The sequence below is a fragment of the Cnephaeus nilssonii genome (genome assembly GCF_951640355.1).
Source record: "Cnephaeus nilssonii genome assembly, chromosome: 1".
NCBI classification, from domain to species: Eukaryota; Metazoa; Chordata; class Mammalia; order Chiroptera; family Vespertilionidae; genus Cnephaeus; species Cnephaeus nilssonii.
The window spans coordinates 43,417,621-43,433,610 of record NC_137072.1 but is presented as its reverse complement, the minus strand read 5'-3'; the positions used below and the strand labels follow the sequence as shown (position 1 = coordinate 43,433,610).

The window sequence follows — 15,990 nt, the reverse complement described above, 5'->3', positions numbered from 1 at the left end:
GAGAGATGTGGATGCTCAGAAAAGCACCGGAGTGGCATTAGCGATCAGGGAGAAAAGAAATTTTGCAGGCCCAGGGATTTCTGAAAGTCATTTAAAATCCAGACATAGAATGCTTAAATTTGCTTCCTTTCCCTCCATTTCTTTAAGTCCTTTAAAAATTTATATCTATACGTAAGAATTACACAATTTTCTCCTTCCACCAATTAATTATGAAAAAAAACAGTGGCTATTATATCTATATCTATATATCTATATCTATTCATCTGTCCATACTTTATACAGTTCAGCTTGGTACCTCTTTGTGGAGGGGGAGATAAATGTGGGTAGAATAAATCTCACCTTTTCTCCTCGCTCTCCAGGTTCTCCCTGGAGGAGAACAAAAGAACAAAGATTGAGTGACATATTCAATTGTAAAACACCTAATTAAACAATACCAAACAAAATCAGATATTGAACATAGTCAATAAATCATATGTGACCCTTTTGGGGGGCAATATATAGTTGCTACATGAAAACAAACGATAATATGAGTTTCCTGGAGAATTGGGTATGGATATCAATATAAAATAAAATCTTAATTCTTTGCTTCTAGAGGACTAAAGAAAGATATTTAAGATTATCATCCTTAAACTGGGGCTCTAAGGAGAACAATGTGGTGGCAATTTAATGTCTATGGCAGTTTTTTAGTCTAGGACTTTGTATTCTGCCCGAACTCAGAATCAGTAAGGTGGGTGGGCACATCCTTGCACGAAGTCTTTATTCAAAGCAGCCCCTGGTACATGGACTCTTTCAGGGTTTCAGAGTCCCCATGTAGTTCTGTCTTCTCCTGTCATGACCATAAATACAGTCCTGAACTTGGACCCCTTCACAATGTCAGGAACTCTCTTTACCCTACTGGTAACCAGCACGTTCCAAATCAGGTGTACTTTGGGAGGCACTGATACCTTCAGGAAAAAACACAAGAATGGTAGGATCAAAGTGAGTTTAGGAGAATGTCTCTACTAGTACTCAGAATGACGACCCCGTCACTATGAGGACTGAAGTGAAAAACGGTGCTCTGCGGAGTATCTCACTTTCCCTTTCCCTGGGAAGGGACAAAGGATGGCGTGGGAGAGTTCTAAAGTAAATTATACACTTAGGCGAATATTCCCTTTACAAAAAGTGTGAGTGCTGCCATGAGATCAACTGCTTCAAAAATGGTTTAAGGTGATTATTGTGTTTTTAAAAATTATAACCCACTCTAGAAGTCAGTTTGGAGTCAAGATTATTTTCACTCACTGGAAGTCAGCCTGACCCTTTGGCTTTCTGAATTTTTGACTACCTTTCAGCGCTCAACATCCATCCGAGGGTTGCTAGGCAACAGAAGAATAGCACTGAGAACAGGCCTTGAGCATTAACTCCTATCACTTGCCTCTTTAGCACAGAACAAGAGAGGGAACAGACAGGAGAATGGCTGGAGAACCAGAAGGAATATTTTCTTCCCTCTCTTACAGGACAAAGGACAGGTCTACAGGTTTTAGGTCCATCCTAAGCGCCTGTCAATAGCAATGTGATCTGTAAAATCAGCTGACAGGCATCTGTGAGTATGGATAAACACCAGCACAGCTGACAGGATTAGACGTTAGTTTTGTACTTCAAGGGATGTACACTCATCAAAGGATTTGGGATTTGTCTGCCTGTTTGGTTTAAACTAAACTGTCACCAATCTTTTTATATTTAACAGATTCATTTGTTCTTCAAGAAACAAAGAAAACTTGCAATCCAAAAAAAAATAATCTTCATTACATTTTTTCCCTGTTTAGTAACTGACTACATCCATTTTTAAATTTTAAACATGCCACGTCTTTATTCTGCTCTTCATTTGATTAACTGGTTGTGTTGTGTAAGTGCTAGAGGTCGCCAGATCTTGAGGAAAAGCCACAGCGGCACTGAGAACAGCATCTTTAGCAAGTTGTGTAAATAGTATGCAAATTTTAGGCAGTATGGACCTGGACTATATTTTAATATTCTCATATTAAGTGGCAAATGACAAGGTGATTATTGTTTCAGATATGACTGTCTGAAACATGGACTTTCTCATGTTATGTGTCCCAGAATATAGGTTTTAGATTATTTTACCCTGCATTTGTAATGCTAACAAGAATCATAACCATAATTTATTCATTAGTCACAAAGTTCTGTACTGTAGCATATTATACTATTGACAAAAAACAATAACAAATAGGTAAAACCAGGGGGATATTAAAAAAAATTGTAATAATTTACGATTTCATGAAAACTCATGTCTCAAATAATCTTACTTAAGTTTTATTTGTACTGACCTTTGGCCCTGGTATTCCGTTCTGTCCCACTGCTCCAGGCAACCCGGGCTCACCCTCAAAATAAAAAATAGGTACTACTAAATACAATAGACAAAATCAGCACATTATGTAGATCATTGGAAGATATGGTCATCCAACAATGCTCTAAGTATAGATAGAAAGTAAGTGTCTACCAGTGTAAATACAAGTTAGCTTATTTGGTTCAAAATTCCATGTGCTAAGCACCAAGGATAAAATGGGCTAATTTCCTTTGTTCAGTCTTTTCTCCTTTAAGAAAGCAAAAGCAACTTATCAATGTGAAATGAGCATCTACCATGGTCCTGGGTACATTGTAGGCAACAAATAAGTATTTGTTGCATGAGTAAAAGACATGTGAAAACATAAGACTTTAAAGTGATTGGTCAGTTCAGGAAAATACAGACTAAATCATTATATAATTAGACTTAATCAAATGAGCATTTCCAAATCTAAATCGTGAAGAACAGACACATCTACTTAATTCATTTAGACACATTTGATACAAAAGTAAAAAAGTGAAAATGGCTTTGTTTTCTCTTTCCAATTTCACTGTAAAAATAATTAGAATAAAACATTCAGACTTATGGCTCTCGTCATATTGAATGATAGGAATTTGGGGAAAAGATGATGGCTATTATGCTAGAAAGCGTTCCATTTCAGAAAGATGATGATGCATACCAGTCATTTCAGATGCTGAGCCAGCAAATGTTTACCAAGGAGGAGGAGTGCCTTGAAAAGGCCCTGAAGCAAAGGAGAGATACCCTGGCTCTCAGTGCTTCCATGTGGCTCCAACTTAGAGCAACTAGAATTTCATTTTCTTTTAAAAACATTTTCAAAGCCCTTGATTATGTGCTCCAATGATTGGACCACTTTCTTCTTCCACTGAGGGTTGTAAAATTGCTTCTTAGTTAATTAAAAAAACACACAGAGATTTCATCCTTAGATTAGTTGTAGTTTCACAGCAAATTTAGTTGATTTTTAAGCATGTTTTTTAAGTCACCTGGGGGGCAGGGATTGTGTCATTTTAATATTGGTGCTCTCAGCAAAAATACACATGAACATGTACATGTATGAAAATATGTACATTAATGATCATAATAATAGTAACATTTAAGTGCCAGGAACTTTACATTCACTAACTCAATGATCACAAATTTCTATGCTGTAAGTACTGTCTTTATCTCTACCTATCAGATGAACAAAGTAAAGCACAGAAAGGTTAAATAATTTTTTCAGATTTACACAACTACAGCCAAGGTTTGAACTCTCATGATCTGGCATAATAGATTGTGCTCTTAACAATATGATGCACTGCTGAATGAGTGAGTGCACCCACAGGTCGGGAGAGTAGATGATGAGTATTCTATCTCCATTATCAGTCGGTTTATACTTCTCATTTATAAATGCCCTTTCAGGATGTATAGAAACCTGAATTAAATAGTACTTACAAAGATGATTTATGTACATCTGTCAGATAAACTAAACAATGTGAAGTTATGGTATCTTTCTAGAAAAGAAAAAAATGTTTTACTATTATACTGGATTATTATAATTTTGAAAGTCATAGACTATTTTTTAAAATGTTTTTATTGATTTTTTTAGAGAGAGAGGAAGGAAGAGGAATAGAGAGATAGAAACATCGATCGATCCACTGCCTCCTGCACGACCCCCACTGGGGATCGAACCTGCAACCCTGGCATGTGCCCTGACTGGGAATTGAACTGGTGGCCTCTTGCTCAACCACTGAGCTATACCTGTCGGGCCATAGACTATATTTTTAGGCAAAGTATTCTTATACTTAATGAAGTAAAGAGGCACAATAAATATAAATCAAAGGTAAGTCTTAATGAAGAATGAACCATATGTCATATATGGTGTTCATATTTTCTGATATATGAGTACAAAATATAATTATCATGAGGTTTCTTCAAATAAAGTTATAATAATATTAAATTGCTACATAATGTAGTAAAAATGTAGATATGCAGAGAAATAGATCAGAAAAGTACAGACCAAAGAAAAGGGAATTAGGTTTTGTGTGTGTGGAGAGATAGTATCATTTGTTGGGTAATCCATCCATTTTTTCTGAATGCATTTCACATTCACACATTCTGAAGGACAATACAAAAACAGAATAAAGAGAAACATCAGCTAACATCTTAACTACAGGTAGATTGATGGGGTTTTCTCTAATATACTTTAAATTCTAAGGCTATTCCCAAAGGACCATTTGCATATTCAAGCTAAAAATAAGTTGGGCTGACTTTTAAGAAGGATGGCTTTCTTTATTTCTTTTTATACCAAACACTCTTTAGAACTCTAATGTAAAACATAATTCAGGGCTTTTACAATTATTTCAGGTAAAACTTGAAAGAATACTTAAAGATAGAAAGGAATGCAGTTTTCTCATGTAATTGAGTGCTAAAGGGAGATAGGTTATTTAGCAGTAATATTGCCCACCATTACTCAATCATAATTGTTTTTCATTCTGGCAATGAGAATGAGTCATAGCTTAATATTTTTAGCATAATATAATTTTACATTCATGTGTCAAAAACAGATCTGCTTCTATTATGTACTGCATTTTCTTCAAGAACTCATCCAAACAGAAGAGAAAAAAATAATTACAAGGAACATGAACCAGCAATGGATGGAGTGTGATATTGAGCAGAATGTGGCATCAGACTTAAGATGGTTGGAATTGGAGGTGTTGGTGCATATGTGCAATAAAATAAAGACTAAAAGTGGGCAGCGAGGCCACAGACACCTCGCTAAAACACTGGCTGTGTGGGACCTTTCTTCCTGGCCGTGACAGATGCTGCAGGATCTCAGTAGCTTGCCTAGTGAGCAGGACTGGCCTTGAGTCATTCTTCTCCTATGGGCAGTCACGGTGGAGAGTAGCTGTCCCTTTTTTAGGCTTCAGGGCCTCAGAGGCTTTGGCAGCAATTGGATAAACAACACTTGGTAGAGGAGGATTCTTTGAAGGTGAGGCACCCAACCCAGACTTCAGATATAACTATTTGGGGAAGAGGTAGGAAAATGGGGTTCCTGCTCTCCATTCATATGTGTTCTCTCTCTCTCTCTCTCTCTCTTTCTCTCTCTCTCTCTCTCTCTCTCTCTCTCTGATTTAGTTTTTCATTCTAGTCTCCTAATGGCAAGTGAGTATGAACATGAACTTGAGTGAAGATAGAAGGTACAAAATAACTAATGTATTTTACCTTAACATTTATAGAAATGTAGCACGACACAACAATACAAAATAAGAATCTTAGCTCCAACCTTTAAGTGTTATCAGAGCTCTAGGAGCGTCCTTGTTCTTTTTGTACCTGTGCACACTTGTGTGAACTCCCAGGGATACCCACCCCCAGCTTAAGAAGTTTGACTTAAGGGAGACTCAGTTGACACTGATAACATATAGCTTCGCTCCGCTATCTTTTTAGTAAGTTTGTGAGGGGTGGTCTGCTGAATTATTCATCCTTGGAAACAGCTCTTCTATGTATGTCACCTACACCCATTTTACATCTAAAACACAGCCCACGTGTATACTGGAGATATACAAATGTCCCCTTATTACAGGGTTGGCCCCAGAATCTCCACCCCTGCCAGCACTCCCTCTGCCCATTGCCTCACTTTATTTTCTCTTTTGCACCAATTACCACCTAAGCTATAATTTTAAAAGGTGTTTTGTCTCCCTTACTACGAATGCCAGATTTGGGAAATAAAAATACAAAACACCCAGTTAAGTTTGAATTTTAGATAAACAACAAATACTTTTTTTAGTTCAATATATCCCAAGCAATAAAAGGAATACAGTCATATTAAAAACTATGGGTTGTTTACCTGAAGTTCAAATTTAACTGGGTATTTTATTTGGCAACTGCCATCCCCATCCCCTCACCACCACTAGAATAGAAATTTTGTCTATTTTGTTCACTAGAAACAGTTCCTGACACATAACAATTGTTCAGAACATACATATTGGAGGAAAGAATAAATACAGGAGATGTAAATACATTAAACCTACATAAAGATGTGAAGCGCTTATAACCCTTCCAATACTGGGAAAGTAGAAAAGCCCTATAACCATGGTGACAACAGAAGGTTGTCTGAGCTATAGCAGGACCCAGGAAAAAGATGGGAGAGACCTTAACCCGGCAGTGACACCTCCAATCATGCAGGTCCATCTGGAAGATGAAGATTGAAGAGCAGAGAACGCGCACGGGGTAAGAGGGAAGGGTGGGAGTGAGTGTGGAGAGGAGTCCCATTAAGGACTGGATGCCAGGAATGAGCTCAAGAAAGCCTCTGAGCCCCTCCAGGACTCTGCAGGGGAAGCGTGGCTGCCCAGGACTAAAGGATCCAACAATTCTGCCTGCGGGTACAGAGACTGGGCCGCCATAAACATGTTCATATACTCAGTTATCTCCCCTCTCCCATCTGCTCTGTCCCTCACCCCATGTGCCTCAGGGGAAGGGTGAGCAGTAGCCGGGGCAGTATTGGTTATATACATTAACAGGTCATCTAAAGTTTCCAAAACATGCTTTCAGAACTCACCCAAGTATCGTCATTTACCTCATGAACTCACGCTAACATCTGCTTTTCCCTAAGCAGAAACATACACAAAACAGTGAAATGTTTTAGGTGAACCAAGCCTCATTCTTAACAGATGAAGAAACACACTCAGAGAGGGGCAGTGACTTCCCCAGAGGAACTCGCTGCAGAGAGGAAAATGTGAGGTTAGAAGCTGGGTCTTGGATTTCTCATCTTGTGTTCCTTCTATTTGAGCAACTTGTGTCCAAAAATCCCATTCATTTTTATGCTTCTTTTCTCTTTAATTTTAGCATAAACTAGGAGAGTGGCTTCAGGAAGCCTCCAGTCCGGTCCTATGTTTGCCACTTCTGGTGCTGGGACATAGAGCGGACGGCCTGAGATGTTGTGGAGCTTGGTTTTTCTTCTAAGCAGTGTGCGGGGGTGAATTAAATGCTTCCTCTCTCCCGGCTCTAAAGAATTAAGACTTAGTTTCACTATTATTATTATTTGTTGTTGTTGGACTAAAGATGTCACTGGTGGCTTCTTATTCCTCAGACATCTGATTAAACTTGGCTCAAGTCCCGGTTTCACAGGTTGTGGAAGTCCAAGACCTGCTCTCCGGTCCCGCATCTGCAGGTGTCCCCTCTGTTTTGCCCCAGACCAATTCCGACATGTCAGTCAGTCAGTGGCCTGGAGAACCCCACTCTCCCCAGACCTTCTGCGAGCTCAGGACCGAATACCTGGTGTTCTCGGGAAGCTGTCACGTCACAGAGCATGCAGTCGTTCTTCATCTTCCAGCCTTCTCCTTTCTCCCCCTCCCATCTTAACCCCTCCCTCCCTCCCTCCCTCCCTCCCTCCCTCCCTCCCTCCCTCCCTCCCTCCCTCGACAGTTCTGGGAATTCAGCTTCACTCTCTCTCCTGTGGAGCAATTCAGCAGTTTTGCAAAAGCTTCTACTTGCATACCCAATCCCTACTTCTTTTTCTGTTTCTTTCCTGGAGGTGGAGGGGGCTTTGTAATATGGCAAAAGGAAAATCAGAAGGGCCCTGGCCTGGGCGGTTAGGGTTGGTTATGCGTCAGAGCTCTGCCCCCTTCAGAGGACTCTGTTTTGTTCCTCTAATCAGCAAACTCCAGCCCTAAAATTAGAGTCTCTTCGTCCGCATTGGAACTATGAATACTAATGAGTAGGAAAGTAGACAGGTCTAGCAGCCAGGAACTTAATAAAAATATTCTATTTCAGATAATATACTGAAATGGGTCTTAAACTGATTAAAGTAATAACTAAACTAAACCTCGTAATCAAGCCTTCATTATGCTTTTTTTTTTAAAGTACCACTGTCTAAAATTGTAAAATAAGAAAACATGATAGTTATAGCAATGATATTACAGTATGGACTATTTCAGAAATAAGTCTGCTGGTTAGCTCTTTTTCTATTAGTTTTCTGTACTGTTCCTGTTGATGAAAATATACCAAATATAATTTGAACAAAGAAATTCAAATGCAAAGGGATAGTGAGCATTTAGGGGTCACAGAAAGTAGGTTGAGCTTATTTGGGTGAAATTTAACACAAATGAGAATTATCTACCTTGAGCACATCCCTAAAATGTAAAGGTCTGGGTAGGAGTCCATGGCTGCCCCCATCCACCCCACAACACTAATGTCCTCCCTCGTCCCAGCCCCAGTTCTCCGGTTCCCCAGGAAGAGCCTTGGGGTTGCGTGTGAGCGCAGCCTGGCAGTTCTGCCCGCAGATCCCACTGGTAGCTGCTCCAAGGCCACCCACAGGCTTAGGAGCACACACCTGGCTGTGCGGTCCACCCTTGGGAATACGGACTTGGGGACAAGGCCACTACAGGTACTGGAAGCAGAATCAGGACAATGATGGAGGGATTCCTGCGTCCAGTATAATCTAGAAGTGGGGAGACTAGGCTGTGAGCAGGCATGTCCCCTTTCCTTACAGACCCCACACTCCATGGGGACAAGTCCCACGTATCAGAGGGACAAGCGGGGCTGGACGAGGAGCACCATGTGCTGGGGTCTAAGAGAAACACTATCCAGTACTTCCTGCTTAACTTAAGAAAGGTGCAAAAGTGGGCACAAACCGGCCAGAGTATGATGCCACAGAGGACAGTCTTTTCTGCATAAAAGGAAAAAATTGTTCTCTGTGTGTATTCTCATGGAAAAAAAAGTGAAGAACAAAGAGATGTTTTAGAAAGACAAAATGTCAAAATGGATGAAGGGGCATATGTGAAGTGGGAGGGTTTGCTAGGACTGGGTTAAACCACATACAACGCAGTGGTCAGCTCCCTGGCTACACAGATCTCTTCTAAATTAGACAATGCATGTTTTTTTCAACTCTCCATGGGACTGGGGCTGCCAGAAAAGAAACTCAGTGGAAGCAGCTAATCACTGTCTCCAATTCACAGAGAAAAATAGCCTGGACTTATATTTGAATAAACAGTTATATTTATTACTTTCTATATTTTTCTGATTACACTTTGAGGTAAATGTTATAATCCTCATTTGACAAACAGAGAAACTGAGGCTCAGAGAAGGTAAGTGACTTGTCTAAGGTCAAACAAATAGTGACGAGTGAGCTGGGGCAGAATTTAAAATACTCACTCTTTTATTTTTATTTATTTATTTATTTATTTATTTATTTATTTATTTATTTATTGTCTAAAGTTTTCCATATGTCTCCTTTTCCCCTGCTTAATCCCTGCTACCCCTCCCCACCCCGAACCATTCCCACCCCGGGCAAGCCCCACTGCCCCCGTGTCTGTGTCCATTGGTTATGCTAATGTGCATGCATACAATCCTCACTGTTAAATCTGGGGCGGACCTCCTGGCTCTGAAGCTGAGCTTACCACAAATATCTGATGATCTCGGGCAAAGCACTGGTTCTTCCTGTGTTCCCCTCAGTTTCCTCATTTAAAAAATAGACATAATACTGTTCCCACCTCCTAGGGCAGCTGCGAGGCATAAGTGAGCGATATGCATACATTTAGGACAGTGCCTGACGTTAGTAGGTGCTGAATAAATGTTAGTAATGATTATATACTGCACTCTGACTTCTTGGCACTGGGCAGAGAAGACAGAGAAGAGGATCCTGAGAGAGATGCAATTCCTCATAAATTAGCCCCACTGACGCTGTTTCACAGCTGGGGAATGGTTACTGGCCCCTGGGCAACATGGTATCAAATGGAGGGAACTGGGTAGATGTTAATGTGTTATGATTGTCATAATACGTTACTGCATGACAGCTGACTCTTTAACCACTGAGCTAAACTGGCCAGGGCTGTTCTTGTGTCACTAATGACCTCTAAGTGATGCACTTGATTTGTGAAATTTGTATTAAAAACCGAGCTGTCATGTGTAAGTACTGAAGCCTCGTGATAGGTTCTCTTCCCACTGCCAAGTGCTGTACATCTTTTAAGTTTCCCCTAAAATCACCTCTTCACGTCCTTCCCTGACCCTTTGCTCCAGGCCAGGCTGGCCCGTGCTTCTCCACCGTGGTACTTAACAGCACTGCAATTTAACAGATTTTAGTAAGAATGTTCATTTAATGTCCATCGCCCCGACTAGGCTGGAAATTCCATGAGGGCAGAGAGCGCTTTAATGTCAGTGCTCAGATGGTGCCTGTATTTAGCAGTTAGGGCCGAACAGATGGTTGAAGAAGGCAATAAGTGAATCAATGGACACATCACATGTCAGGGAAGTTTATTTTAAAGTTGTCAAATTATGTATGCAATTTAATCAGATCTAGTAAGTCGGTATTTTTGTGATTCCCTTCTATAACATCTAGTGTATTTTACAGTGGAAAACAAGTGGTGTTGATGACGTCATAATACCCTCAGACACATTTGCTTGGTTATTTCTTTGTTTTGCAACAGCCTCTGAGCAGCTTCCCTTCCTCTCACACCCCTCACCTCACCTATCCCATTCCCTCCACTTTCTATTCCCCCTCTCCCAACACTTTCATTCAGCGGAATGATGACTGGTGACAAGTTTGATAGTAAGATGCCTAGATAGAGTGAGGGGAAAGTGGTTTTAAAAGTATTTTACTATCATTTTTTATTTCGAGCCAGCATAAAATTACCCCTTTCAACTATATTCCTCTCTAAAGGAACTTTAAGTTAATTACATAAAGAATAGAAATACTGTTTGTCTCACTTAAGTATAATTGAGTAAAAATTATCTTTAAGAGTAAATTTGTATTATAAAAATGCCTCAGAATGTGTGAATCACACTCAGGGATGATGTGATTTGAGGATATGAAATATTGTATAATAGATGATAGTGATGTTTCTTTAAGGAGAATGCATTCTATTGTTATACCTAGTTACTAGAGAAAAAAACACACGTATTTTTAGATTTCTGCTGCACACAACTGCTAACTTTAAAAGATAAAAAAATTAGTAAAAATAATGTAATTTTCAACTTTAACCTACAAAAGAACTAAGGTGCTGTAAGATACTTTCCTTGAACTATTAATTAATCTGGAATCAGAAATTAATCACTTCATTTAATTCTAAATATCTTTACTTAAAGTCTAAAATTGAAAAGTCATAAATAGATTGGGTAGGAGATCATGGGGTAAATTCTGTTACAGGAAAATTTTAAACTAACCAGAAAACAAGCCGAACTATAACATTTCAAATACAGGCATCCTTAAACTACAGCCCGCGGGCCACATGCGGGTGTTTTTGCCGTTTTGTTTTTTTACTTCAAAATAAGATATGTGCAGTGTGCATAGGAATTTGTTCATAGTTTTTTTAAAACTGTAGTCCAGCCCTCCAACGGTCTGAGGGACAGTGAACTGGCCCCCTGTTTAAAAAGTTTGAGGACCCCTGGTCAAATCCTTCAGGAATTTAATTGAGACTGTTTACCGATACAGTCAAGGTAGCCAAAGGAAAGAGTGTAGGTAGTGACTGCAATAAGTAAATCAAGAATAAAAAACATTGAGTTCCTTGCATAGTCCCCTGCATAGACTTTAATAAACAGCTTGACCTTTGGAAGTCTGAGAGCTTCAATTTATCTGCTCTCTGAATATCCTTACAATAAAAATGCCATTAGAAATACGCTGTGAGGATTAATGTCAGTAAAGAACTGTGAGACCCATGGATAAGAGATGAAAAGGAAGTCTAAATACCATAACTATAAACTAATTAAAATTTAATGTGACTTAAAAATCACATTGCTATCTGGGGCAGATTCATAGATGACACACTAATAGCAATTTTTGATTTATATTTTATTTTGAAGTCTTAAAATAACCCTTAAAAAATACACAAAACAAGATCACCTGATACTTCTCTTTTGCTTTGGAAGCAATCCCTGTGACTCTGGGACCTCAGAAAATTCCAGCTTGCTTAGACAAAAATAACTTGTTTTTAATCTTGAAAAATCTTTAATATTATTTTTACAGTAACGAAGAGACAAGGATGTGAACTAAGTGATGCAAAAATTAGACTTTGACTGCACTCTATCTCTTCCCCACGAGCTCCTCTTCTATGACATTTGCACAGTCCAATCAATTATTTGATTGCCATTCAAATAATGTATCATCATGATGATTTACTGATGGATGCCAATTAATGTGGAAATGTGGAAAGTAAAAAGTATAGGGTTCTAATAACACCAATTAAGAGCTGAAATTTTAAAAGCTCTGATATATATATATATATATATGTATATATATATATATATATATATATATATATATATATGTTGTAGACAGCAATTTATTTTGTCAAAGGATGATTCAGTTTAAAAAAGGTCTACCAAAAAATTCATTTTTAAAAGTCCACATATTTCTCCAGTATATCTGAGAAGTAAGGTTTAATTTACAAATATTCAGATGTATATTTGTGTGTGTGTGTGTGTGTGTGTGGTCTCTCTCTGAGAGAGAGAGGAGGGGGGAGGGAACCATGGAGTACAAATAAAATATTAATTATACTCTGTCAATAAGATTTACTCATAAGAATTACAAAAATGTTTGTGCCCAATACAATTATCCAAGAAAGAGGACAACATTTCATATTTTTAGGTAGGATGGTGTTAAATCTGCTCTAACCCCTTCAGCTATTTGTTAGAAACAAATCCCAATTGTGGAAACAACTTTCAGAATTGGGAACAGCGGATGCTCACAGCTGGTTGAATTGGGAATGAGACAGGAGTGACTTTTCGCAGATACACAGCATCACTTAGGGACTGAGAGATACATTAGTACAGCCCCTCTCTCATTTTACAAATGAAGCCGCTTGTCCCAGAGAGGAAAGGGCCTTTCAAAGGTTGCAAAAGAGGCAGAAGACACAGAGTGTCCCCACTCCAGGACAGTGCTCCTACGTTACCCCATGCCAGTGGCTAAGCCTTCAGATAATGAGACGCGTCTTTCTCTTTCCCATGTCTGCAGTACTTACATCCCAACTATCTAGTATGGTGCATGTGGTGGAGTGCCAGGGGACAGAGAAATGTTTCATATTTAGAGATTATATATATTTTACACATTATATTTATGTGCAATTTTGCATATTCATTATCTCCCTCTCATGAAGTCAATTGGCTTCTGCTACCTACTTGAGACTAAGCCTTGGGCTCCTTTGCTGAAATGCTTATTTTTTCCTCACCCGAGGATATTCCCCCCCCCCCCCCCCATTGATTTCTAGAGAGCGGAAGGGAGAGAGTAGGGCGGCAGGAGAGAGAGAGAGAGAGAGACATCAATGTAAGAGAGACTCATGGATCAGTTGCCTCCACATATGCCCTGACCAGAGCTGGGGAACCTGCAACTAAGGTACATGTCCTTGACCAGGAATCAAACCCAGGAATCAAACCTTTGGTCCACAGGTCAACACTCTAACCACTGAACAAAACCAGCCAGGGTATGCTTAAACTCCCTAATATACTACTATTATAGATACTTGATAACATTATTGAGAACCTATTTATAATAATAAAAGGGTAATATGCTAATTAGACCAAACATCCTTCTGGAAATCATTCCGGAGGTCCTTCCTGACAAAGCCAGGGCCAGAGGGAAGCCAGCCCAGGCTCAAGGTACCTGCCAGCGGCCAGAGGGAAGCCCTGGACCTGGGTGCAGGAGGGAAGCCGGTGCTGGCAGCTGGGAGAAGGAAGGCCTACTCTTGCACGAATTTTCGTGCATTGGGCCTCTAGTAATATTATGCTCACTTTAGAGATGTCATCTAGTTACTACTGCCAACTCTGCACTTGTATTTTATACTTGAGCCTTAGAAACATCCCGTGACCTGTCCAGAGGAGGACGGGCCTTGAAGCATTCCCTCTCTCTGCCCGCAGAGTCCATGCTCCTCCCTCTGCCCCTCCAGCCTCCCACCGCTCACAGAAGGGTGCTCAGGAGCCATGTGTGATGCCTGAAAGAGCTAGATGGGAGTTTACACCATGTTACAGCTTATGTAAGTCTTCGTTCCTACTGGGATCTGAAAAACGGGAAGACCATTACAAAAATAAGAAATACTCAGATTAGCAATCAAGGTAACCAAAATTTAAAGAAAAGTAGTAAAAAAAAAAATATCTCCACCAAATTGATTCGTCAAAGCCAATTACCAAGTTTGTGAATTTGAATGGATGGAAAATGTTCCAGTAGAAAACAAACAAAACATTTTCTTAATGTAGTTTACTTTTCTTTCTTTCTTTATAGGAGAAAAATCATTTTATTTTCTAGTTCTTTTTTTACTTTTTTCCATATTTCCTGGTTTTTATTTGGCATATGTCTTATGGCTCAGAAATCATTTCCTTCCTTAACCATTGTCTGAAAACTATTTCCTATGCATTAAAAGTATATCGGTGGAAAAAGTAAACTTGTAATGTGGAAAAAATGTTTTCTCAAGACAATTTAAAGACATTGAGGTGCTTTTTTTGTAAAAAAAAAATTATGTCACTGTAAGCTGTATTCTTAGAGAAGCAAATTCTAGAGATTCAAGACATATTTCCTGTGCTCTAAGGATAGAGCTGTTTCCAACTCTGTTTTTCCTTCTAAATGACCCGCTGTTGCAGTGAAGTGGACTCATTTTTTTGCACTTTGTTTTCCTAAAGATGATATGCCAAATATTACAAATGTTAGATAATGACTAGGATTAACAGAAATCCTACACCCCTGGTCTTAAGTTCTATGAAGTAGGAAAAACAACTTTAAATTACATTTTGCTGATACCTTCATAAAAGTGTGAAATAATTTTGCTTTCCTGGGTTTTACAGAAAACACTTTAAAATGCCACAAAGATGTATAACAAGACATAAAACTGCAAATATTAACTGTCTATTTCCTTGAAATATAATTTAAATGTGGTGACTAGGACAAGAAAATGTCACATTCCTTTCTCTTGCTAAGGAAATTGCAAATTTCCTTTGCAAAAATAAAATATATGCAGTCTTCATAAGCATATATGTGACAGTTTTAAAGTTGTCTTGTTTGAGGTTAAAGGTTTCTATAAATTTTCATGATTGTCTCCAAGTTGAAAAAAGCAAAGAAACCAAGAAGAAAAAGGGAGACACTAACCTCAGGTTCAAGTTTGTTTTCTCACCAATGTTAAACACAATATTTATGCTATACCCACATGTTGTACTTTCTATATAGCCCGAGTTATGTAATTTTCAAATCCATCTTCCAATGAATACACTTTTGAATTTTTATTTGTTTCTCTCCTTGATCTGCCACGTTGCAGATGGAAAGTTAATCTTCTCTCTTTACCAGGGTTTGTAAAACAAATGGATATGCATGGGACTCAGTGGCACGGGCAGTCCATTATTGATAAGCATGCGGTGTTTAGTTGGGGGATTTCAAGACACTATGAGCCTTGGCTGAGAACATTAATTTCACTTGGAAACCGAGGGCCTCTTTTCAAACATAGATCCATCAAATTTCCAGAATTTCACTAACATAAAATGAAGGAAAAGATGAATAGTTACATCACTGACGTCAGGGCTTTATGCCTATTTACTCATTTAATCCTCACATTGACCTTCTTAGGTAGGTATTGCTATTGTCTCCTTTTTGCAGATGAGGGAACTGAGGCCAGAGAATTCAAAGTTTTGGCCCAAATTCACACTGTCTCTAAGTGGCAGACTCGTGCTCGCAGCCACCCAGTAGATTT

The 15,990-nt window shown here is 39.0% G+C and overlaps 1 protein-coding gene across 1 annotated transcript in view; it reads right to left on the bottom strand.

The window, feature by feature from the left end:
* The window catches only part of COL25A1 (collagen type XXV alpha 1 chain), a 480,059-nt gene that overhangs the window by 77,177 nt on the left and 386,892 nt on the right, over positions 1–15,990 (bottom strand). The window contains exons 13-14 of the mRNA XM_079776470.1: positions 2,322–2,375; positions 340–366 (exon numbers count right to left, since the gene is read on the bottom strand). Coding sequence (XP_079632596.1) covers positions 340–366; positions 2,322–2,375 — 81 coding nt within the window. The remainder of the gene's footprint in view (positions 1–339; positions 367–2,321; positions 2,376–15,990) is intronic.